Source organism: Anas platyrhynchos, chromosome 16, assembly GCF_047663525.1.
Source record: "Anas platyrhynchos isolate ZD024472 breed Pekin duck chromosome 16, IASCAAS_PekinDuck_T2T, whole genome shotgun sequence".
NCBI lineage: Eukaryota > Metazoa > Chordata > Aves > Anseriformes > Anatidae > Anas > Anas platyrhynchos.
In genome coordinates, this window is record NC_092602.1 from 8,621,465 (window position 1) to 8,646,396 (window position 24,932).

Here is a 24,932-nt window from a genome sequence, read left to right on the forward strand (position 1 = left end):
GTCTATACCTAAAATTTTTACAAAAGGAATAAATATGTTTTTGTACTTCAGGACACTTTCAAAGTCAGATATTTATAAAGATCCACCTTGCCTGATTTTTCTTCTCCTAGGGTTGCTGAGAGGGAAAGTATCAACAAGATGTCCCTGCATAATCTTGCAACTGTCTTTGGACCAACACTGCTCAGACCTTCAGAGAAGGACAGTAAAATCCCTGCTAACCCAACCCAGCCTATAACAATGACTGATAGTTGGTCACTAGAAGTCATGTCCCAGGTAAAATACTAAATCTGCTATTGAATTTTTTGAAGACAGTCGCTGGGAAACTGTAGTCCTCTGGCAAGGCGTGGTTCAGCTGTCTTTTGTGTTTCAATGAAGTTTTTAGAAACATAAATAACTTTCACCTCAACACAGACATTTTAGACTGTTTATAGAACTGTGTTTTTTCAGGCCATTCAGTTTGCATCTGTACTAACACAGCTTTACATGAAAAAACGTCACAACACACACATCCTGCATTCTTTGTTAGTGCATAGAAAGATTTTTGAGAACTGTCACACAGTGCTGTATTTCTAGCCTACGATAAAGGGATGGTCTGTTTTTTTTCCACGATGCTCCTCAACACATAAGTCACCTTCACTGATACACAAAAAAAACATCCTTGCTAGATTCAGCTTTGGCCCTTGCTGCCTTCTGAAGGTAGTGCAGGGAATTGGAGCACAGAGCTGTTAGCTCGTCAGCAAGCTTTGTACTTTCTTTATTGAATGATGGCAAATCCGAAATAGCCAGGATGAGAATGAGTTAAAAGGTGTTTATTTTTACCTCTTTCTTTCTCTTTCCAGGTTCAAGTCCTTCTGTACTTCCTGCAGCTAGAGACCATCCCTACCCCAGACAGCAAGAGACAAAGCATTCTCTTTTCCACAGAGGTGTAAATGCCTGTGATACCAACAGGACTCAAAAAAAAAAACTGCTCTTGGCATAAATCTGCCTCTCCAGAGAAAAAGAAGACTGGTGTTTCTTCAGACATTTCTGGCCTGTTCCTGTCCTGGGGAATTATGGTCCTCAGTGCTTCTGCTGTTTGTTAACCAGAGACAAGCTGAAGAGAAAGGAGAAAAATCTCTCTACTTTTGATCAGTAGAAAGAATTGAACTGGAGATGGAGCTGTGCAGAATCTCCACTAGAAGGAGCAATAGACACTTGAACAAATGCACCACAGAGTGTGGCTGTTATTCTTGTTGGGAATGTGACAGAAGGTATTCCTCATTTTATGGATTTATCATAAAGAAACTTCGAGATTTCTACTGGACCACTTGATAGGATACCCTTTTTTGGGTGAGGGGGAGTTAAAAGATCTATCACAACTGTGTCTTTAATAACTGCTGTTTTTAAAGTACTGTTCTAGGCCACAAAAATAGCATTGCTTTGCAAGAAGAGGAGAGAAGGGAAGGGTCTGGGATCTAAGATTCTCTCCTCAGAAATTCAAGTCTTGATTTGAACAGGGTTCTAAAGAAATGGAACAGTTTTGCATACAACTAGAACTTTTTTTTTTGCCTCGCCCACCCCTTCCCCTGCAAATGTTTATACAAACTCTAGGGAAGGAGATGCCCTGCTCTCGCCTACATTGCACTTCAGATGTTTGGTTGGGGGGGGGGGGTTAAGGGACCCAGACCCAACGATGTTACAGTATAAATAAATACATCAAATTAAAGAGAGGCAGGGAGGATTTGAGTCGGTGCTTTGTGATTGTGTTGTTTGTTTGCATATAAAAGCAGGAGCAATACTATCCAGAGAGGATTGCTGAATTCCTTAGACCCTGCCAAACTTAATGAAAATTAATTGAGAACGCTGTTAATTTCCAACACTCCAAAGAAACGATGTTATCACTGCAAAAATAATTGAAGCATTTCTGGACAAAACAAATTATTAGTGGCTATCAGGTTGGCTGGCTGCTTACTCCAAACTTCTATCATAACAGCTTTTTTGTTTGTTTGTTTTGATACTTGAATTTTTGGAGGCTTTGTACATTGCTTCTACAAAAGTCTTTTTCTGATAGATATAAATACTTTGATAAAATATGTCAGAATGTACTTTATGGACAACCTAGCCAGTAGCATGCACATGTATTCTTCAGAAACTTCAACCCTGTTTTAAATAAGAGCAGTGAAGAAATTTCTGTGGAACTACATACAGCAGTACAAAAGGTCTAGCTAAATACTAGCTTTGTGTTTTCCTGCCTAACTTGGTCAAAGCCACGGGGGTTACATAGGCGTAAAGGGCAGCAGTATTTGTCTAGGGAACTGAAAGCATAATCCAATTGCTTAATCCAGAGCAAAGTGTTCTGGCTATGAAGCAGTTGTGCCAAACATCTTGAGGGAGGTATGAATTATTCCATTTTCATAATGTACTCCAGCCCCCTTTACTTCCTACCCAGTTATGCAGCATCCAGTTTGCGGCAACCATCCGTCACCCTGGCAAGAAGAAAAGAGCAGCTCAAAGACGAGGGAAGGAATCAGCAAGGGAAGGAGGAGGGAGGGATGGAGTTTGAAAGAAGTAATTGGTATTGTTAGGGTGTCAACATAATTTGAGTGGAAATACCATGACGAAAGCAACCCTCCTTATGCTGAATTTCATGTTTTCTGATGAGTAAACTGCAATCTCTCAATTAGAAAAACAAAACCCCAAACAAACAAAGACAACAAAAACACGACAAAAGAGTTTCAAACAAATGGAAATTAAAAAAAAATAATGGAAGGGAAATGGTTTTGTAGTCAATGTAATTCTGACTGCTGCATAATATTAGAAACTATTGTACTGTGAAGTTGCAAATTCAAAAAGGAACAAAGAGAAATGCCACTTTTGTGAGTATATCAACATTTTGCATGCTTTGTAAGGATCCTTATAGGAATTTAATATTGCTTAGTATCCCTTCTTAGGTCTGGGAGCAAACTTCTTTGTAATGTAATGTACAACTAGAAGTTCCTTCTCTATTGTATGTATTTCCAGTACATTCCAACTTCTGAACCCAGAAAACAGAAAAAATGTTTATAGTAGGAGTTGCTTTTTGGGGGAGGGAGGGAATGAAGGCAAGCAAACTTGAAGGCTTAAATTTTTTAATTTTTTTATTTTTTTGCCTTTTTGAAGGTAAAAATTAGTCACAATCTTGCAAAATCTTGACTTAAGTCATGCAGACCAGGAAACCACGCTCTGTGGTTTGGGTTTTATGTATTTGTGCTCATTTTTTCATAGCAGTTCTGTAACAATCCTTTGACTGCTAGCTGCATACCTACCCATTCCAAGCTGTTGTTTGGTATATTTGACGCAGTAGTATGGTTGTTGACCTCATTAAAAAGAAAAAATTAAAATTAAAAAACACAAATGAAACAAACAAAAAACAACAAATTACACCAGGTGGTTGAGTGATAGCCTTTTCCTTTTGGTGTTTAGAATTTGTGGCTGCTCTTTGCAGTGTTGAAACTGGAAAGCAATACCATGACTGTGCCAATTTACTTTTGCCCAACTTTTTTATTTTTATTTATATAGGAATTTAATTTTAATATTATATTACTGATCTATAGTATGTAACCATGAGAAAATAGCTTTTGCGTTGGTTACTGTTACAGGTTGTTGCTTTTAGTCTCTCATTACAATGCTCAGTTCTAATGTAACGTTATCTAACATGCAGGCATGTGGATCAGGGAAAAAAAGTTAATTTAACTTAACCCATTAATTATTTCTGTTAAGTATGAATATGTTTTCCCCAAAGCTGGTAATTTTGGGCTGGAAAGGATAGCACATCTTACTGCTAATGATGGAATTGTGGACTGATTTGAAATATGATAATTGATTTCTTGAATTTCCTTTAATTTCGCAATCAAGCTTTTTCAAATAGACTTATGTTTTCAGAAATCAAGAATCTCCAAAAGGCTTTTCTTTTCTTTTCACAGAGATGTTGTGGGTGTGCTTTTTTTTTTTTTTTTTTTGAACTTTGTTGTGTTTTTAATAAGCCTTATCATATTTAAACATAAAGGGACTTGCAAAACTTGGCTTTCGAGAAGGCCTTCTGATTTCTACACCTATGTATTTGCTTGTGAGTTGTGTCAGAAAACCCAACTCTTCCATTTTCTGCATTAAAAGGTACAATATGAACAGCATGAGCAAACTAGCAAAACATTACCCTTTAAACGTGCACTGGACGTTTATATTCGCTCTGATTCTAGTGTATTGGAGAGACCTAAAAATGTAACTTTCAGTTACATCAATGTGAAACATTAAAACTTTCAACAGAAGAATTTCAGGTGATTAGAATAGTCTGTGTATCTCCAGTTTAAGGAGAGGAGTAAGCATCCGTTCCTGGCATTTAGAAACTATTTTAAAATTCTCATGGATTTTTTTTTAACACTGAATAGGTTTTTAAATTAAGAAAAAAAAGTAAAAAAGCAAACTAAGGGAAAGAGTTTTAATGACGGTCAAGAAGTAACAATTACTAGGTCAGCCTCAGCTTTGTGTGTTATGTATGCTTTTTATGGGAGTAGAGTGTCCAAAACCAAATCGAAACACATCCATTAAAATGCTGCTGGTGTTCTTTATTCTTGCACAATTTTAACAAGTTGAGGTAGTAGCTAAGCTATTTCAGGCTGTATTTTAATGCTGCTATTTTTTAATGTATCAGCTAAGGGCAAAATACAGCAGTGCATTCACTATATTTGCTGATGCCCACTGCCTGCCTTGATTGTGACTTTCACTTGCTAATCGAAGGCAATCAGCATGCACCATATGAAGCAAAACTGCAACATATTTTGTTGGCCACTAGGTGGTGGAACCACAGAGTATGTTTATGGGAGATGCAGTATTTTTACAGTTTATTCATTTTACCTGTTTTAAAATGTGTTTTACAGTTGTTTATGTTAGTTTTCTATGAGTTTATTTAAACAAATGTACTGTTCTGTAAAGCATACATGGATTTCCAAATTTGCTTGTCACCCCTGTAACACTGGAAGGCATGACAACGTGTTCTTTATCTTAATGTGCCATTCTTTCAAGTATGTATAAAATGTAAATTGACCAACATGACTTTTAAGGATACTTAAAATATGATGGGAAAAACCAACAACAAACCAACCCTCTCCGATTCCTCACCGGTTAATCCTTCCTCTTATTTCAGTGCTTGTTGATCTACTGAGGCGTTATTACAAAAATTTTTGGAAGAAATGGAAAATGTTGTAAGAACAGCCTCTACCCATTCCCTTTTGACTTTATTTCAAGAATACAGGGACTTGCACTAACAGAAGATTCATACATTCATGCTAGATTTAAGGGATTTGCTTCATTCTGTTCCTCAAAGAAAAATCTGAAAAGGCAAGTAGGATACAATCAGACTAATCAAATTTTTGGTGTAGTTAATAAGTCAGAAATTTGTTCATTCCCTCTTAAATCTGTAGTCCAGATATGTTTTTCTTTGTAAGCTTTGCTAACATTCTGATAGTACTGTAGTCTGAAAAATAAATCTGATACTGTCCGCTCCCTTTAACATAGGGTACGTGCAACTGAGATGCTGGAGCTTTCAAGTGAGTATTAGCAATTCTCCATTCTGAACTAAAATGAAATGAATGTTCACAATTAAGTACATGCATCATCCTTAAAATCAACAGAAGCTCTAAACCAAGCACAGTTAATAATTATTCTTTAACAAAGTTTTAAGGAAGAAAAACAACACAACTGGAAAAAAAAAAAAAAAAGTATAATTAGGAATCACTCGGATTACATGGTCTGGAACTGTATAGAGCACAAATTCTCCCTTCAAGTTACAGAAGAAGGCCTGTGCCTCAGATAACTGTGAGCAAAGACTATCTTGCCAGTAAATAAACATTAATATAGGAACGCTAGGAATTCGGCCACTGTAGCCTCCCAGTTCTGACGTGCTGCAATCCCTTTCTTGCTACTAAAAATTCACAGTTCAGTGGTAAGAAAGCAAAGCTTATCACCTGCTCTCTGCATTTTTCCCCTGTGGCAATAGATAGAGGGAGGAGCAATAGAGTCCATGTATTAGCAAAGGTGAAACACCCCTGCAAAGGAAAATGCTAACAAAACCAGGAAGTTATACTATAGTTTAAGCTAAAAGTCTGCTTCTGGGCTGCAAGGCTAAAATACCACAACATACTATAGTGATAACATGGTTGAAACAGAAGGACCAAAGCAAACTGGAGCGTATGTGTTATCTTGATTCTCCTCCTTCACTAAATTTAGACCTTCTAGGTGAAGCAAATACGTAATTGCTACTGCCAAGAATTAGAAAATTATTAAATGGCTTAATTTGCCGCCACTGTTGATTCTCCTTGTGTTTCCATGTTATAGCAGAATTGGAGGAGACCCCTGTAAAAGCATGCAGGTGACCCGTGTAAATACTTGCCACGTCACTAACTTTCCACTGTCAGGTTTCACTTTTCAGTAGGAAAGACCCCCTCCTTTTCCAACAGCAACCACGTCTTCTATTCTGTAGAACCACCACAGCAGGAGGTTCACTTTATAGCAGGGCTATTCCTGGAGGAAACTAAAATATTTCCAGTCTTCTGGTGCAGAATGTACCAAGTACTGCTGAAGCTCTGGGCTTGTGCAGGCTTGTTTTGCAAATATAAATAAGATTCTATTCTTTTCACCTGTTCAAGCTTATTTGGGAATTAATATGATTACAGAGTGCCCAAGCCTAGCAGAAGTATTTGCTTTACTGCTTGGTTGTAACTGCAGTCATGCTCTAATCATCTTGTCAAAATTATTCATCAGAATGGAGAATTATTTTTGGATTTTCCACAAGAGCTTTTGTTTGCGTAATATTTGCAGTCTCTTTTCCCAGTGGTAAGGCGTTCTGAGATTCCAAGGCATTCTACAGATTAATCATTTCTCTAATCTGCACAATGATTTATGTTACAAGACCAGTTTATGTCCCTGTGGATGTATGGAAGAAAATATAGCTGCTTCCCGCAGATAACCCTAAAGGAGTGTCACAATGGGTGGAGCCCACCAGTGAGCAGATGGCCTGGGTCCTTAGAGGTTCATGTCTCCCCTGGGGCAGTTTAAGTGAGGCCCAGAAGGCAATTACGGGATAAAACTCATCCAGTTCCTCCTTTACAGTGCCTAATTGAATTATCAAAACTCAATCTACATAGACAAGCTCAAATTTCCTTCATTTTAGTTCCATTTTGGGAGAAATTGGGATTATGCTAACCTTAGGGATCACAGAAGTAGCTGAAAACTGATGTATACCTTAAAACTCTCCCATATGCCAGTAATGCAATGTAAATGCTGCCATAGCAGAAGAACATTGCTTCACAACAGCCTCTTCCAATGCATTCGCTCCCTGTTCTCTTCTTTACTGCTTCTCACAGCCTAGGAGAAATCTTACATCAGGCTTCAGAGTAATATACAATAACCTGTAGAATTGCTAAGTAATTTGGAATCCTGGATAAAACTTACCTGTGTAGGAACAGATCTTTCAAAAGGTTGGGATATCAGTACTAAAAGTGATTATGAACTATCCAAGGCAGCAAAAAGAGGGTAAGGAATCATCCTGTTGGAGATGACTGAGAACACCACAATGAAATGGTGAATTTAAGTACGAGCTCACAGCAGGACACTGTGAAATGTTGTCCTTTCTGTGTCTGTCTAGCAAAAAACATAAAACTAAGCCTTCTCTTGCCTATGTAGGTTGTGTAGTTTGTTCTTATCTCTAGTATTACAAGTGTTTATAATCCATGAAGAATTCCAATGAAAGGAGATAATAAGACTATTTATTTAAATATAAATACAATTAAATTATATAATTAGTGCTAAATTATCAGGTGTAGAAGAAAAGCAACTTGTTATTGTTTGGATAATTTTGGATTTCTTCAGAGTTAATATTGTTGGCATTGTTTTAACTCTACCATGTTACAGAGTCTGTTTTTGACATTTTATACCGCTGTTGTCAGTGCTTCAGTATCATAGTGCTCTGTTTTTGAAAAGAAAACCTAATCCTAATAGCTTAATCCTGAAAGGTGTTGAAACTGTACTGCTAAACATCTCTCAGTTTAGGCCCAAAGAGAGGAAAAAAAGGAAGGGGGAAAAAAGGGGGAAAAATAGTAATTCAGGATTTTTTTTTTAATATTCTGAGATAAGTGGTAAGAAGAAGGGACACAAAAGCTGTACTTGGGGGAAGAAAAAAGTCTAAGGCATTTGTAGCCTTTCTTTGTACACAATGTTAAATAAAATCTCCTGTATCTATGTTTGTCAGGTTCTTTGGGTCTTATTTAATTAAAAACTGGGCCTACATTAAACTGAATGTGTCAATTGCATTTGATTGAGTTTGCTAGAGGTAAGGAAATTACCACGGGTTTCAAAATGAAAGCCATTTCGTGTTTTACAAGGTAAAAGCTGTCTTACTTAAGTAAAAGCTACAGGTTAGTACAGGGTTCTTGCTGAATTAAAGTAAAGCAATTATGACATACACAAACAGCTTGTGTGGAAGGGAGGGAAGTAGTTAAGCAAAATGGTATGTTATCAGGTCTCTATCAATCCTTTTGTAGGAAAACTCCTTCAAAATGCAGCCAGTCTCAAACCCCCAACACTTTACATCTGTGTGCAGAGCATGTTAGCTGTAGTTACATATTTGCTAAGAAATCAGCTTCAGCCTCCAGTTCTTTAAATATTGCATTAAATTAGTGTTTGGTGGTAACCAATGTGGAAATTGAATCAGTTATTTAAATCAAGTTCTCTCGGTGCTTTATTTAAATAAAAAGTTATTTAAATAATTAATGTAATTAAAGTACATTTATGTTTTAATAAAGTCCAAATTTAGTATAAAATATAAACCCCTCTAAAATAAATATCCACTTGAAAGTTCTTAAACTGATTTGCATCCAATTGGGACCACAAGGTCATGTCTCAAACACAATATCCAAATTAGAGAAAAAAATAGAATGGTTAAAGCTACACTGACATGAGATGCAAGTCAAGAAAAAATGTGTCATGCCCACCCCTAAACTAGGAAAAGAAGGGGAAACTCAGAGAGTATTACTAGTACTTCCTGCTCATGGCATATCCATATAATGTAATTTCAAAACGGTTTTCAGATAGCTTCAATGTGGAATTCTGCAAAATGACCCTCCCTCAATTAGAAAGCCTACCTCTGTAGTTCTACCACACTGAATGTTACCAGGATACCTGTGAGTGAGCCTGGAAGGTGTTGTGTCCTATCCCTAGTGCTAGCTCCTTACCAGGGTCTCTGCTTGCACAGCCATGCTCACACTGTATTAAGCTCTTCGCTGCTTACCAGGTGGGTGCTTCTCAGCTGCTCCTAGCTCCTTTCTGCCATCTGAAAACCTTGGGTGAGCAGCACAGCTACTGGCGTGAGCTGAATCTCAGGGCACAAGCTTGAGCAAATTCAACTGGTAGCCGTTTACAGCAACTGCTTCTCTGTAACAAGAAAGAATTAAAACTTCAGGCTGGAGCAGGGTGGGGAACAACACAGGAGTGCCCAACGGTGGATGTTCCTTGCAAATTGCTGCAGAGTCCACTCCTGAGCAGGTGGCTTTTCATTTACCAGGCAACACTTGCATTGCTTCCTGTGGCTTTGAGCAGGTTGCCCTAAGGTAGCTGCTGCTCAGAAGCCCTGCAGGATATAGCTATTGGTCTGAGACAGGATCGGCTGTACCTGCCCTGCTCCCGAGAGAGACATTTGTCTGCTCTTTGTTAGAAGCCTCCAATTATGGAGATTCTGTAATCCTCTTGGGCAATCTAATCCACTGCATAACTACACTGAGAAAGTTTTCCTAACAGACAGTTGGAATGCTCTTGCACACATTATAGGATACAGTGCTGCAGTATTTTTTTATTTTTATTTTTTCTTTTCAGTGTCCTTTTAAGTTCCTGAACTAGATACTAGGTATATGCATTGTCATTGAGCAGCTTGCTCATAAATTCATTGAGCTGAATGAACCACATTTTGTTTCCTGCTAGAAAACAGAAAGCAGAACTTGGCGGGCTGTGAGAAATACATTGCACAAAACAATTACAGACGTTTTTCACATTCCCTAATACAGAAGTAATGCTGTCATTGAAATCATTGACTCATTTAGGTAGGAAAGGATCCTTCAGGTCATCAAATCCAACCATCAACCTGACACCACCAAGTCCGCAACCAAACCATGAACCTAAGCCCCACATCCACACACCTGTTAAGCAACCCTAGGGATGGCGACTCCACCACTTCACTGGGCAGTCCGGTCCAATGCCACATCCTCTCCACAAATTCTTCCTAGTACACAATCTAAAACTCCCCTGGCACAACTTGAGGCTGTTTCCTAGTGTCCTATTACCTGTAACCTGAGAAAAGAGACTGCCCTGCACTTCCTTTGAGGTAGTTGTGGAGCAATGGGGTCTCCCCTCAGCCTCTAGTCTACAAGTAAACAACCTCACTTCCCTCAGCTGGTGGTCTCACCAGTGTCACGTACAAAGGGCAATCGCTTCTAGTCCTGCTGGCCCCAATAACCCTTAAGATTCATTCCAAAAACAGAAACACAGAAAACACAAAACAACATCTTGTGGAACATAGCATGGATCAGAAAAACCTAAGGGAATGGCACTGGTCATATTGTTTCAAACCCCAAAACAGAAATATTACTGAAGTGTAAAGGAGCTGTTTAATGTCAAACAAGCAAACTGTGTCCGTGCAGCAACCTTCCAGGGGAATTAATCCCTGCCAGCTAAGGAGAGGCAGACTGAGAGAAATGGATTGGGAAGGGTGTCTAAATAAAAGACTGGTTTAATAAATAGATAAATAAGAATGTTTTCCTCACAAAGTAAATCAAACTATGTTGTAACATCTGGAAGCAAACATCCTCTCAATTTTAAAGGGAACTCTCATGAAATCTAGATGTCATTTACTTTGATTTACAATATTAAAAATTAAATTTCAGCCATGATAACAAGGGGACTGTAAATTATACTTGTCCTCGCCGATCTGCAGCACTATGAATTCGAGGAAGGAATGTACCTCAGGGGAGAGGCTGTGATGCAATCATGTACCAAAGCGTTTCTTTTGACAAAGCAGCTGAATTGCTGGTGGGAGAGCGGCTTTACACCAGGGCCCGAGCCCACAGAACGCCTGACGGGGAAACTTTCACGGGATGTGTCCCATCAGCACATTTTCTTAGTTGCTGTGCTCAGAGCGCTTTGCAGCCCATGCCCGTAAATACAGACCGCGTTACGCCTCCCACCGGAGCGCCAACGCTGAGATTTCAGTGTGTGAGCTGCAGCCGCTCGTTGCTCACAGCAGCCAGGCGTCCCTCACGGCCATGAGCCACATACGCCGGCCTTCGGGAAGGAGCTACGAGCCTGGAATCTGCGTTCACACAGCTCTTTTAATCTGAGGAGACACAGCCATTCCCTATAACCACCTTCACCTACTCCTCGCTCCAACGGAAGGCTGCAATTAACTCAATTAACACAATTAACGTAACGCTGCCCTGCCGGGCTAGCGCGGGGCGAAGCCCCCAGACCCCGCTCCCGCCTCCCCCTCAGGTGCGCGCCAGGCGCCTCAGCGGTCCCCCCTCCTCAGGCGGCGCGAGGCTCGCTGCGCGCATGCGCCGCCCCTGACCGCGCGCCCCCTCCCCTCCAGCCGAGGCTTGGCGCCGGAGGGGGGGGGGGGGCAGCGGGCAGCGGGGGGGGGGGGGAGTTGGCGCCTGCGCAGTGCGGCGTCCCCGCCCGCGAGGGGAGGGGCGGGGCGGAGGGGTCGGTGCCGTGCCCGCGCGCCCCCTGCGCGCCCCCCTCCGCCTCCCGCCGGCGGCGCGCGCGGCCCGGCCCCCCCCCCCCCTCCCATCCCCCCCTCCCCTCTGGCTCCCCTCAGCCCGGGCCCGCGGCGCGCAGCAGCGGGGAGGAGGCGGCGGCTCCCGGTAAGCGCCGGGCCCACACGGCCCCGAGCCCGGCCGGGGGGAGGGGGGGGCTCCTGTGGCGGACAGCGGCGGGGCTTGGGGGGCGGGCTCGGGCCGCGCAGCGCCTCAGCGCCTCAGGGAGCCCCTTCCCGCCCGGCCCGGGCTCCTCCTCCCCTTCCTCCTCCTCCTCCTCCTCCTCCTCCCTCAGGGCCCGCCGTGCCGCCCCCGGGCCGTGCCAGCCCCGCCGCCCCCTCCCCGTCGCCCATTTTGTGCCCGGCCCCCGGGCGCCGTGAGGTGACGGCTGGCGGCGGGGGAGGGCCGGGCGCGGGGCGGCCTCAGCGAGCCGCGGGCTGCGCCTCACGGGCCGTGTCCGCGGGGGGATAACGGGGGGATAACGCGGGGATAACGCCGCTCCGGGGGCTGCCCTCAGCATCTCGCCGCCCTGCCGGCTGGGTCGGGGGCCGAAAAGCTGCAGGTTTGAGGCAGAAATGCGCGCTGCGTGCGGCTCCTGCGGGAGAGAAGCGTCGGGAAGAGCCGGAGGTTCCGCCGGGGGATGTAGCCTGAGCCAGCCCTGCTCACCCCAAAAGCAAACACAGCCCCGGTGCTTCCTGCTCGCTTAGTGCTATGGACTTTGGCTGCTGGAAGGTAGGCGAGCGGAGCCCCGTGGCTGCTTTCAGCGCGCCGTGGGTCGTAACGGAGTGCGGTGGCTCAGGAGTACGGTTCCTCCTCCTCTGCCAGTTGATCGTAATTAGGTAGTAGCTAATAAAAAGGGAAAGAGCACTTAATTTTAAACACTCCGAGATTAAACGTAAGAAACTGAGACTGGAATATGTTTCTGTAACAGTGCCGCTTGATTTTCAGTTAGTGGGAAAAATCAGCTGCTGGGCTGGTGGGTGGTGTGAAGTAGGAGAAAGGAAGGCTTACGTTTTTCAGATGTCTTCACATGTCTGAAAAAGCATGTCTCTTTTTTTTGTTTATTGAGTAGAAGACATGGTTGTGGAGAACAAAACATCCGAATTGTTTAGACTTACCCATTTTCTGTCAAATAGGGTGCCATCTGGTTAAACCCTGCAGGCTGTGTTTCTCAATCCTGTCATCCATTCGAGTCATGCAGCAATGTGTGGATGTGAATTTTGGTTTGGGCATTGATAAAATGTCTGCATTTACTTGAGAGGTAGGAAGGCTGTTTTGTTAGAACCTGGTGGTGGTGGAGCATCACAGTGGGCAAACCTCTGCAAGGATCTGCGGTTCTCATAGACTGCACTTTGTGCTGCACTTGGCAGCGTACAGTGCGGTGCTGTTCCCCTTTCCCTTCCCTGTTCAAAGGCAGGATGATCCCTGTGGCCTTCCAGGCACGCTGCCAAAGGCAGCTTCTGCATCAGGCCTGAGGAGAGGCTTGCACGGACGTTCTTCTTAATGGCTGGTATGCCCATGGCAGCCCATCAAAGACGACTTGGCTGCTAGGCTGAGGTCTGGCACGTAATCTTTACGCTGGTAAATTGTCAGCTTTGTTACTGGCGTGGCTGTGCCAGGGCTGCCAGCATCTTCCTAAGTGATGCCTGGGTGTCATGCACAGGTGGCACACAACAGGACTTCTTCACATGGGTGTGGGACACGGCCACCCTTTCCTGGACAGGGCAGAGGGAAGGGTTTTGGCTACACGTCACAGGTCAAGCAGAGCAAGTTTTTCTTCGGAGTGGAAAATGATCTCTGGCCTCTTTTAATTGCGAGTGTAGGCATAGCCAGCGAGTTTGAGAAGTTTCTGTCTAAGTTCATGTTGGAATTGTTATTTTTATGCTGCAAAAATGTCATTGTACATCACCTTATCTATTACTCAGTACAATTAATGTTTTAGGTGTGAATAAATAAATACTAACAAATAACATGATGAAAGGAAATGAACATGGGCCCTTTTTGCTCTATTGGTACCATGAGAGAGAAAAAAATGCGTTCTGGAAATTTCTTTCACTAATGTGCTTCAGAAGTTCTTTTTTTTTTTTTTTTCCTTGATCTTGCAGCCTTGGAGCCTGTCTTGCCAACTAGGATCCAGTTTTAGGAACGTATAATGCTATTAATATGACGGAATCCCTATTGCTCAGTAGGAAAAACAGCATAAGAAATGTTATGCTTGTACTTCCCGACTTTAAAATCACCCCATTTGATCTTATTTTTAGTCTTTATACTGAAAAAGGGAAAATAAGCGGGTGTAAGAGGTTGAGTTATATGCTTAATCGTAGCCTGAAGTGACTAGTCACAAGGAACATATTACTTGTTTCTTTTGAGCTTATTCCAACTGAAACGATCAGAGAAAGGCACCATTTAGAGCACTTACCAGTTTAATGCAGCCAGCAAGTAATCCTAGGATACTATCTCTTGGCAGATAAATAATTCATTGTTAGTGTTTTCACACACATGCATGATTTTCTTGGGGAAAGAAGACTCCTTTAATGTAAGGACATTGGAACTTTTGATCTTTGTTGTTGTAAATAAATGTCTCAGGATAACTTAATTTAGCAAAGAACAGACACAAAAGGCAGAACCAGCAGCTTCCAAAATGACAAAAAGGAAGAGTAGTTCACAAACAAATGGTGAAATTGGTTAAGAAGAGACTTTCGAAAGGGACTTCAGAAAGTCTACGAGATTTCAGTGCCTTAAAATAATAAAAACAAAAATCTGAACTTAGAGCTACTTTTTTTTTTAAACTTATTAAAGGGTAGTAAATTCTCTTAATCAAAATTGAAAGAGAGAAAATACTCTAAGCTTTTACATTAAGACTGGATTTGACACTTAGGAAAGATGAGGCTTACTTTATTCTGAGCTAATTTTATTTTTGCTAATGATCAAGCTAACTGGTATATATAGAGCCACTTTTATTGAGGAAAATATACTGAACATCTACCTTCCAGTATTCAGATAGTGCTAAAAGTGAATGTATTTGATGACATCAGCCTGCAAGTATTGGTATTTCTCTGATGCTGAAAATACTTTCTGGACTTTGGCCGTTTACCCAGTGTAGGATACGTGTTGTGCACGTACACATGCAATGAATAATGATTTCCGATGGGGATGCATTTTGGGGGGACGTACAGCTTGACCAAGAGGTTGACATTCTTATAGCACTCCCTGCAAGTTTGTGTGTGCTCAATACAACTCGCTATACGATCTTAATTAAAAGCACACATGGTGGTTTTGGCAAAAGGAACCTTCTTGAAAGTTCGGCTGCAGAATTTCTTTGCTGTGTGAGAGCTGGTGCTGGAGAGAGTCCTGCAGCGAGCTCCTCCGCGTTGCTGAAACGTTGGCAGTGTTCATATGGACAAGCCTTTAGCTGACACAGGCACGCTTCCGAGCGATGTATTGGAGCCTGGCTTCTTCCAGTTAGCCATAGGATTTCATTTATTTATTTTCACTGAGTTGCCAAGTTGTACTGAGCTCAAAGCTTATTTTAATTAGCAAGCTAAACGATAATGAGATTTGATGATGGCTATGGATTTAAAATAGTACCTGTGGTGCAGTTAAGTTTTCTTTTCTTTGCAGACATTGGTTTTCCTTTTTTTTTGGTTTTATTTTTCCCTAAAATGTACCCAGCATTGTGAATAGTTAACGGTCAATATTTCATTTAATTCCCTGTAGAAATAAATGTGATTGCTACCAAAAAGCAATCCTATCGCTGAGGAACTCTGCTCACTTGAACTTCTCGTTTTGCTTGTTTTTGTTTTTTTTTTTTCCAAAAAGAGATCTTTGTCATAGTAATGGCAGAGTCACGCAGGGCTCATTTTATCTGCAGGCTCTGGGGTGAAATGGACAGTTGTGTGGATGCATTAAATAGGTACAGTTGCTGGAAGTTGTCATGAAATTTCTTGACTGATGGTTTGTAAATGCGATAAAAATGATAGAGATGTCAGTGTAGACTTTTTTATTAGAAAGACTGCATTGTGCAAGAGAGAGGCCTTCAGTTACTGGTGAAGGCAGCAGCAGTGTCCTTATTCCAAATTGCTTAAATTGTCGCCTGTTAGGTGGAAGGGTCTCCACTTAAGATATTCCTAGCTGATCTTACAGTATTTAAACGCTTCAAATTATTTTGGTTAACTGGAGGGAATGGGAAAACTCTTTTGAGGCCTTCAGCCAGACATCAGAGGTTTGCCACAGAAAGCGGAGGTGTAGGAGCTTCTCTATGAACTACCATGGAAGTGTTTCACCAAGCAGAGTGCTGAAGTGCCAGGCGTTTGCCATTTGGTGGTGTTTGGCTTGCCAGCAGTCACGTCAGTTAGGCATGCCCCGCTGAAGGTGGCCTTTCAGTGCTTCTGCTGGCTGCAGTTGCGGTCCCTGTGCAGAGTGCCTCCCTGCTCTGCTGAGCAAACTGTCCGGGGAAGCAGGACTCCGTGAGCTGGTCGGTGTTCACCCACTTCCAGAAGGCTTGGAACAAAAACGTGGGAGAGAAACCATGTCTGATCCTGTGGGTGTGGGGGAAAAGAGTGGCTGCAGACTGGGGACTTCAACCTGTCCCGAACACTTTTCTCCTCTGTGACTCAAATGCATGTCCCCAGGCTCCACTCAGAGGTAGGTAAATGTCCCAGTGGTACCAGGCTGTTTAGGAAGGATTTGCATGCAGTTCTGTCTCATCCCTGTGTGGCAAGCCTGAAGGTTTCAAAATGAAACGATGAGTGTGCTGCCGCCGGGTCTCAGAGACGAGGAGGACGTGGGTCGGAGCACAGAATTCACACCTACATGCAGCTGGTTGTCGCACCCTCTGGTGGTCTCTGTTTTTTGGTGCTTCTCTTTTCTCATCTAGCTTCTCGTGTGGCTCCACAGAACAGTGAGACGTGGGATATGGTGGTTGGGCACCAGCAAGAGGCTCACTTCCACCAGGACTGCTGCTCTGCCCAGCAGCCTGAATTAAATTTCAGCCTGAGACTGAATTAAAACCGGTCTGGGGCTACTGTCCTCGAAGGGACGAGTCTTCCTTGTTCCCAGTTCCACGGTCCCGCTGCTTCCTTTGCATAATGCCTAGCAATTATAAGGTGAGTCAGATCAGTCCTGATCTGATGAAAAACGAGCTCATCCAAAATGAGTTATGATCTCTAGAAACCAGGGAGAGGACTGAGGAAGGGGTGGGACTGTCTCTTTTGGTGGCAGGGTGCAATTAAATTATTTTCACGACTGGCTTAAGCAATCCCCAGAAGACACTTCCCTCCCTCAGCCTCTGCAGGGCTGGCTCCTGGGTGGGCTGTTCCCATCGGGGCTGTTCCCATCGGAGCCATTCTCTCGATCCAGCTAAGACCAGGACGGTCCTGGGCTGGGAACCCAGCTGTGAGCCCCTGGGGGCTGTGAAGGCCTTCAGGTGATGCATCTCTGCATGCTTGTCCTGCTCTATTCTTCTTGGGGCAGTGCCTTCAGGAATGTTGCCCGACCAGGGCAGTGGTGAAGGGGACGTGGCGAGCACCTGGTCACCTCCCAGTTACAGAAACGCAGGCAGCAGAAAACCACCGCGATGGGGCTGCGTTGGGCAGCAGCTGGTAGGAACAGATTTATAGCCATAACCGAGCTGGAAACTGGTTTTGCACAAACTCAAGACTTGGTAGAATATTTTGGATGAATGTGGGATCTGGTCAAATTCATTCACTTCTCTTGCAGGTTTTTCCTGTAAGATACTTGTGCTGGGAGCCACAAATGTAGCTCCTCAGACAGCTCATTGCACATCCCTTAGTGTACTCTGTCCCCCTTTTTCCAGTGGGAGCCACAGCACTGCCTTTTGTCCTTCTCCCAGTGGCCTTCGTGCTGCTGAAGGCTTTGCTGCAGCTCATGCCAGAGCTCAGCTGGTTTGAGCAGAGAGAAGGGAAGAGGCCACCACTGGTCACCTCCTGTAGCCTGCATGGTTGGGTACAGCTGTGCCAGAGATGAACTGCACTGCAATGAAATGTCCACTGAGCTAGTCACGAACTGCACCGCAATGAATGCTGCCCACTGAGCTAGTCACTTTGAAGCAAAACGAAGCTGTTGTGTGAGTTGTGCGCCTTTTCTTGTGCCATTCTGCCAAATGCTGGGCTCTGAAGGTAGCTCCTTGCTGGTTTTGAAAGTACTTCCTTGGCAGAGGAGGAAAACTTCCACGTGTGCAGGGGAACGTGATTGTTGGTTAAAGAACGGGATTTATACCGAAGGTTACGTGGCCAGAAGTGCCCCTTTGTAACCAGAGGCTCATTGATTTCTGTAATAACAGTCAACTCCGGAGCATGCCGGGAGCGATAGCAGATAACTGACCAAGTATCACTTTTCGGACCAGCTGGTTTTGTAGTTAAAGGTGGCCAGTCCTTTGGCCAGGAAGTTTGTGTTTAGTTTATTTCCCCATAAAACGTACAGTGCCCAAATAAGAGTTCTACTTTCACAGATACTAACCTGAGAGTCGTACAGAGAAGGTTGGTGTTTCTGTGAGGCCTGTTTAAACCTTTAGCACCTGACACAGGTGTAAGTGCTCTCCAGGAGGTAGGTGCCTATTGCACCATCAGTTCACGCACAGCTTAAAATTGGGTTGCGACTGTGAATTTCACAAAAAGGTTTGAAAAGTGACAATGTAGCTAAAACTATTGTACTGGTATTCTACCTGTTATATTCCCTCCTTCTGTCCTTTATCATGTTCTGCCCACTGAAGCCTACAGCTTGCACTGTAAGGGGGGCACAGGCCACCACCTTCACATGCAGGAATATTTTTTTACCACTGGGAAGAACCAGTTGTATTTAGCTGATGAACTATTTTTTCCCCTCAGCAGTGGCTTGAAATAATGTCTGTTTAAAGTAGGAGCTTGAAAACAAGACTTCATTATTTAATTTTGTTATGAAAAGGCTGTTTTAGAGCACGCTTCAGAAGCTGGGAGTCCTTCTGTAGCTGCTCCTGTCACTTGTCTGGAATGTGAAGCGTTGCAACGGTTACACATTGCTCACAGCAGTTAAAGTCCTGCAGTTTTCTCCAAACAAGGAGCAGAGGGATTGAGGTATATCACAGCCAATTCTTCCCCAAAGCTCTCTGCTTTCCTCCCTTCTGTTTAAAAGCAAAATAGCAATAGTAAATGTGGCTTGGAAACAGCAAGGGATACGTATAATGCCGCTTAAAGGTAGAATTCTTTCTTGCAGTTCCACAACTTGTAATGGAAAATTCTAGACTCTTTTGAATTTTTAAGATAGAAAGTAATAGGAAAATGTTTCCTCTCTAAATAACTACCTACAGCAGTTACTCCAAAATTGTCGCACCCATAAATCACTGACATCTTTCTGTTCTCCTTGTGGCATAAGAATGTAGCAGGAACCGCCCCAGGAGCAGGGATCCATCCCACCTGGTGCTGTGGGTGGATGCAGAAGGGAAAAACACAAAGCCCTCTGTCCTCCCTCCTGCCCTGGCTGCTTTCCCAGCAAGGAGACTTGTGAATGCCCTCCGAGCCTTCTGGGTTCTGGCTGCGTAGCATCCATTAGGGGATTTCTCTTCCTTGTGTTGTCCAGTCTCCCCTTCCACTTGTGCTTCTTGCAACCACAGCACCCTTTCATTCTGCATGAAAATACAGCTCATTTTGCTTAGTTTGACCCTGGCTCTTGCCTCAGTTGCCGCTCCTAAGCTTTAGGAGTGGAGGAGATGGTCAGCAGCCAGCCCCAGTCCGCCTTCTCGGTGCCGTTTGTCATGTTCGCCATGAGAGGTGTCTCATGGGAGCTGTTACTTGCCTTTGATCTTATTTTTGTCCCTTCAGGTATGTAAGAAATCCTTTTTTTTGAGGTTAGGGGACCAGAACCGCACATACCAATGAAGTGTGGGCAGACAGGCAAGGGGTGGATTTGCTGAGTGACACGTTTGCTCTGTACTACGTCCCCAGTAATTCTGGGAATTGCTTTACTCTTTTGGCTTACCCCAAACGCTGTGCTGATGCTTTAATGAAGCTGTGAATCGAAACACTAAAGTCTCGCTGAGCAGTTAGTTCAGAGCATGTTTTTATACAAAGCTGAGGCTGCTCTTCCCCAGGAGGCAGACACCTACATCTGATTTTACTCGCTGGTTTCATTTAGTCTCGTGTCTGATTCCACGCAGTGTCCTCTTAACCTTTAGTATCCTAAGTAACCCTAGCATCAGCAAACTTCCATCTCCTTGGAAATGGAGCCTCAAATCCGGCTTGAGCAGTAAAAGACACGCACTGCTTGCTCTGGGCTGGTGGAATCCAGCGGTTAAAGGAGATTGGTTTTGGAAACGTTGAGCAAGAGGCATCGCTGCGGCGTGTGTGTGTGTGTGCAGCTTGCAGGCTGACTTGGAGCTGGGGACCTTATGAATGCAGCAAACTCTGCCTCGTGGTGCGTAGCTTATTTCGTGGTCCAGGCATTGAATTGCTGGCAATTGTGCTTTCTTGCCTGAGGAGCCTTGAAGAAATTCTGAATCTGTATTTTACAGGAGGCTGAAAGGTTTATGGTGCATAATCTTTTCTTCACGTTTCTGCCTTTTGGGACTGTGGAAGTGGCCTAAAAATGTCATTCCCTAATTATTTGGGCAAAAGTTGTCAGCCTAAATACATCAAAACCAAAGAATTTGTACAAATAAAGAGTGAATATCCTGAGCGCACTACTCTTGGGTTTGCAGAGACATATTTTCCTCTATGTTTTGGATATCTGTTTTCTTAATTTTTTCCAAAAAGGCTTGTTGTCCTCAAACCTTTGGATCATTTGTCTGTAGTTTTATGCAATTCTGGAAGGAGATTCTGAGATTATTTGACTTATTATTATTTCTCAGTAAACCAGAATTTTTTAATAGATAAAACTGCTTGATGCCTTTTGATGAAGCATTTTCAGTGAGTGGCAAGAGGCTGGTGCTGCTTAATGCTCTCTCACCTTACAGGCACAGGAAACTTATTTTTCTGTTGTAATTAAGCCTTATCTTTGTGACAGCGAGATTTGCATAAATAAGCTTATTAAATAATGGATGAGGTTGAAATGATCCCAAGGAAGAAATCACCCCTGCCACCACCTCCAGCGCTGGGGTTGCTGAAAACCCCGGGCGTGCGTAAGAGTAACCCCGACAGCGTGCGGCGTCGCCGGGGAGGCTGCCTCAGATCAGCTTACAGGGAAGAGCAGAGCCGTGCCATTGGGCAAAACACTTTCAAATTATTATTTATGGGGCCGTGCTGCTGTGGGTATAAAACATAGGGCTGCTTTCCCGTGCCTCACCAGAGCGATGGGAGCACGCTCCTGAGCCAGCCAGGCTGCCGTTCGCCCTGCGATGTGTGCTGTGGAGAGAGAGACCTCCGGGAAAGGATACAGGTTAGAGGCAACGGTTACACTGCAGCTCAGGAATGCAGTCTTTCTATCTGATAGTTTGGGCTTGTTTTGGCTCTTTTCCAGCCTGATTAATTCTGTAATCGGTATTGTAATGGCAGCGTTAATCAAATGTGTCACAGAAACGTCTTGTGTCTGCTGACGGATCGGCGTTTCGCTTAGCGGTGCGGTGAGGTGCGCTCCCCCAAGTCTCAGGACTCCCGTGGAGATGCAGGTCTTAATGCCACGGCAGCTTTCTGGTCTTAAACTTCTCCTGTGTTCTTGTTTTCTGGGTGGTGGTGGTTGTGTGTTTGTTTTTTAGGGGTGGGAGGGTGTGTGTGTAAAGGCAAAGGAAGTCTCTCCTCTCTCCCTAGGGCATGTTACAAGCTACGGGTCTGTATGCAGTACTGGCTCTTTAAAACAACAGCAAAATAATGTTTTAGCTCTGATCTGAATTATTAGCGTTGTGTGGTAATCTTCAGAAAATTTGAGTTGGCTAGTGAGCATTTTATTTCTTATTTTTAATGTAGTGTTGGGCAGAGACAACTGCTCTGTGCTGACAGCCAAATCTGCTGCTGGTTCTTAATGCTGCACTTTCCAAAGAATGCTTTCTTCTTTGGGAGCGTGAAGGCAGTCTTCATCTGCAATGCTGCTTAGGGCTTTTGAGAAACGGGGTGAAGTAGGGCTTACCTTCCTTGACAATTCAACAATATTTGGTGTCTTCTGCTTTCAGTGCTGAAACCCTGACCTTTTTTTCCTTCCTGGAGAAGGTGGGATGGGAGAAGTTTGCACCAGGAGGTCACACGTGCACTTAGAAGCCTGAGTTAGCAAACGCTTTTAGAATCTGTCATGCTAATTGATGCCTTGTCCCTGTTTCAGGATGAGGGTCTGGACTCACTTCAGTCTTTTTTACAGTTATTGAACTATAATTACAAAGTCATCTTTCAGTAAGAAAGTAACTATAGGGGCTCAGTTCCCTGGCAGAAACACAGGGGCAGTGGTACTGACCCTCCTTGTCCTCTAGTGTCTTCCAAGTTTGAGTTTCAGTGATCACAAGAAGTCTTTTCCAGTGTCAGAGTTTGGGATATTTAATGGCTATGTTAATACTGTGGTGAAACATTAGGATTACGCTTAGTTACTTTGTTCAGTTTCACATATTTAAATCACTTTGCTCTGGGTGACACCACTAGGTGCTGGGAGTGAAACCACTGGATGCCACTGACCTGGTGGGTCGCATCCCTGCCCGGGGCAGGTCCCTTCCAGCCCAGGCTGCTCTGTGACCCATCTGAGTGCCCCCCTGCTGTAGCACTGCTCTGCCAGCTTTCAGAGCTGCCTGAAAGCGAGGGCTCTGATTTCCTGCCTCTGTGCAGGTTTTTTTCTTTGAAGTAACTTTTTATTTTTTTTTTAAAGTGCAGTCAGCTTTGCAACAAACTGTGCACTGACTTTTTTTTTCAGTTATTTCTCAAGTGTGCTATGGGCAACTTATTATTTTGTTAATGTAGTCTGTAGAGCATTAAAGCTATCCCCCATTGTTAGTGATGGTGCCAGTTTTACTGAGCTCACCATTCTCTTTGGTCTTTCCAGTTCTAATTCTCAGTTGAATAAGATCAAAAGCACATGTAGGTTTTTGACTCTTAAACGTGAAAAAGGCAAGAAATGCAAGTGCAACTTCCATTTGTAATGCAACTTACCTATAAATATTAGCTTCTGCAGAAATACTTGTGTATAGCGGTGCTTTTTTTTGAGTGTCTCATTTCCATTAATCTGTGTTATTTAATCTTCTGCGAAGGCGTGCTGGTTACCAGTAGCAGGATGGCAGGACTGGTGCATTTTTGACATTCTGATGATGAAATTACAGCAGCAGACAAAGTCTTCTGTGTCGGTTCATGCCAGCTTTCAGAGCTAAAGGGAGTCTGGAAGCTATAAACAAATATTTTCAGTGCCTTAAAATGAGACTTCTTGTTGCGCTAGTGGCATGTAGGGGTCTGAAGACACAAAGCTGGAGTTTTACTGACTTTGAGAAAAGTCAGGCTTTAAATATGCTTGTGTGCAGCTGAGGTGGTGCTGGGGAGGGAGGAGTGTGTGCGGTGTAATTATCTTAGCATAATGAATTAGTCCTGATCACCGCGTTTGTGGAGCACTTCTCCTGCACTCAGTCATCAGGCTGGTTTTCATGCCTTCAAAATACTTCACTTTTTAAGAGATGGAAAGAGCTAGATGTGTTTTGTGTTTCTAATCAGCCACAGCATATGGGGCTCAGAGAAACTGGATCACTTGCTTCCATTCAGGGTCTGTCAGACTGCAAGGGGAGTGGAAGTTTCCTCTCTTAATCTTCCATCCTCTGCCTTCTGATTGCGGGGAGATGAAGGCAGGTGCCAGCTGTCCCACTCTTGCAAGAGGGAAGAAGAGCCCGATGTGGCCAGTCCTTTAGGTAGTTTGTGCTTCAAGCTATGGCTGCCAGATCCTCTGCCCTTCTTTCGGCTGCCTTCCGGAGCTAGCAGTTCGTGGGACAACTGCCCTGTTTGTGTCTGCTGCAGCTGCTCCAAGTTTGTGTAAAGTCAGCTTTGGTTTTGGTGCTTCAGTTTATTTCGTCATGGCTGGAATGCCGGCATTGACAGTTGTCTGCTGCTGCACAACACTTGAAGGCAAAGGGGAAAGGCACGCAAGTGTCCTGACTGCAGGCTATGCTGGGTTCCTTCTGGTTTCTTCTCGGAGATAGTCCTCATAATCGTCTGAATAGTCTTGAATTCAAAATTTAATACAGATGAACTCCCATGTGTTTATTAACATGAGTTCTCATACGAACTGATTTCAGGGAATCTGAGTTTTTCATCTTCTAATTTTTATGTAACACCTTACTCTGCAACTGCTGGTACTCTCTGAGTACTTCAGTTATCAAGCTGCTGGTAATCTTTCCTCAGATCCAGTGTTGTTGGTAGTCAGTCTGTTGCCTGAATGCTCCCACGGTATTTTCTTTCCCACAGTCAGAAATAAGAAACATTGCAGCCCTAATAAGCCTTTCTTTTGCTAGCTAACGAGCGAACTTAGTAACATGGGTCACTTATAAAATATCCTTGGTTCAGTGCCATTTGTGGAAGGAGAACTGGAAAAAAATGAAATTTCAAAAAAGATCCTTTTTTAAAAAGGCAAAAACGGCACAGCAACAATAAATAAATAAATAAGTTGGTCAGTCACATATATATGCTGTTTAGTTCTAGTTTGTGGCCCTTGATGCTATTCTGAACTTAGTGTTATAAAACGATGTTGCATTTTGTATGTGTTTTATATTTAACACTTCTTTCTGTTTGCAGATTTGTTTGTAAATGCATCATAAACAGACAGCCCAGAATGAAGAAAGCAAGCAGGAGTGTTGGCTCAGTGCCCAAAGTGCCTGGAGTAAATAAAACTCAAACAACTGAAAAAAACAAACCAGAGAACGGCTCCTCACTGTCTGCAGTAACAAAACTCTCCAAAACCGGGACATCAGCTTCCCTTTTGAAGGTAACAACTAATAGAACAATCTGATAATTTGTAGTTTTGATGATAAAAAGTTAAGAGTAGAATTTTAAGGCACGTCTTTAGTGCAACTTAGGCTAGAGATTTGTTACACAGATAACTGGAGGGAATTTGGCTAGCTACACAGCACTGGGCAGGGTAATAGGATCTTGTGTGGCGTTGGTGCTGTATTTTTCACATTGCAATGTGTGATACAATGATGGAAAGCAATGTACTTTGCAGAACTTAGTAGTTCTGCAAAAGGAG

The 24,932-nt window shown here is 43.4% G+C and overlaps 2 protein-coding genes across 9 annotated transcripts in view; both read left to right on the top strand.

Moving 5' to 3' along the window:
- The window catches only part of BCR (BCR activator of RhoGEF and GTPase), a 102,789-nt gene extending 94,534 nt beyond the window's left edge, over positions 1-8,255 (top strand). For all 4 annotated transcript variants that reach the window (XM_027469697.3, XM_072024596.1, XM_038187693.2 and 1 more), the window contains 2 exons: positions 111-273; positions 840-8,255. In XM_027469697.3, coding sequence (XP_027325498.1) covers positions 111-273; positions 840-929 — 253 coding nt within the window. In that variant the 3' untranslated portion in view covers positions 930-8,255. The remainder of the gene's footprint in view (positions 1-110; positions 274-839) is intronic.
- A 3,528-nt stretch (positions 8,256-11,783) lies between these two features.
- The window catches only part of SPECC1L (sperm antigen with calponin homology and coiled-coil domains 1 like), a 69,994-nt gene continuing 56,845 nt past the window's right edge, over positions 11,784-24,932 (top strand). The window contains exons 1-2 of one of the 5 annotated variants that reach the window (XM_027470071.3): positions 11,784-11,918; positions 24,482-24,671. In XM_027470071.3, coding sequence (XP_027325872.1) covers positions 24,519-24,671 — 153 coding nt within the window. In that variant the 5' untranslated portion in view covers positions 11,784-11,918; positions 24,482-24,518. Of the gene's footprint in view, positions 11,919-11,991; positions 12,543-21,028; positions 21,177-24,481; positions 24,672-24,932 lie in introns of those variants that run through there. The other 4 variants (XM_005023558.6, XM_013103420.5, XM_072024319.1 and 1 more) reach the window with 4 other exon arrangements.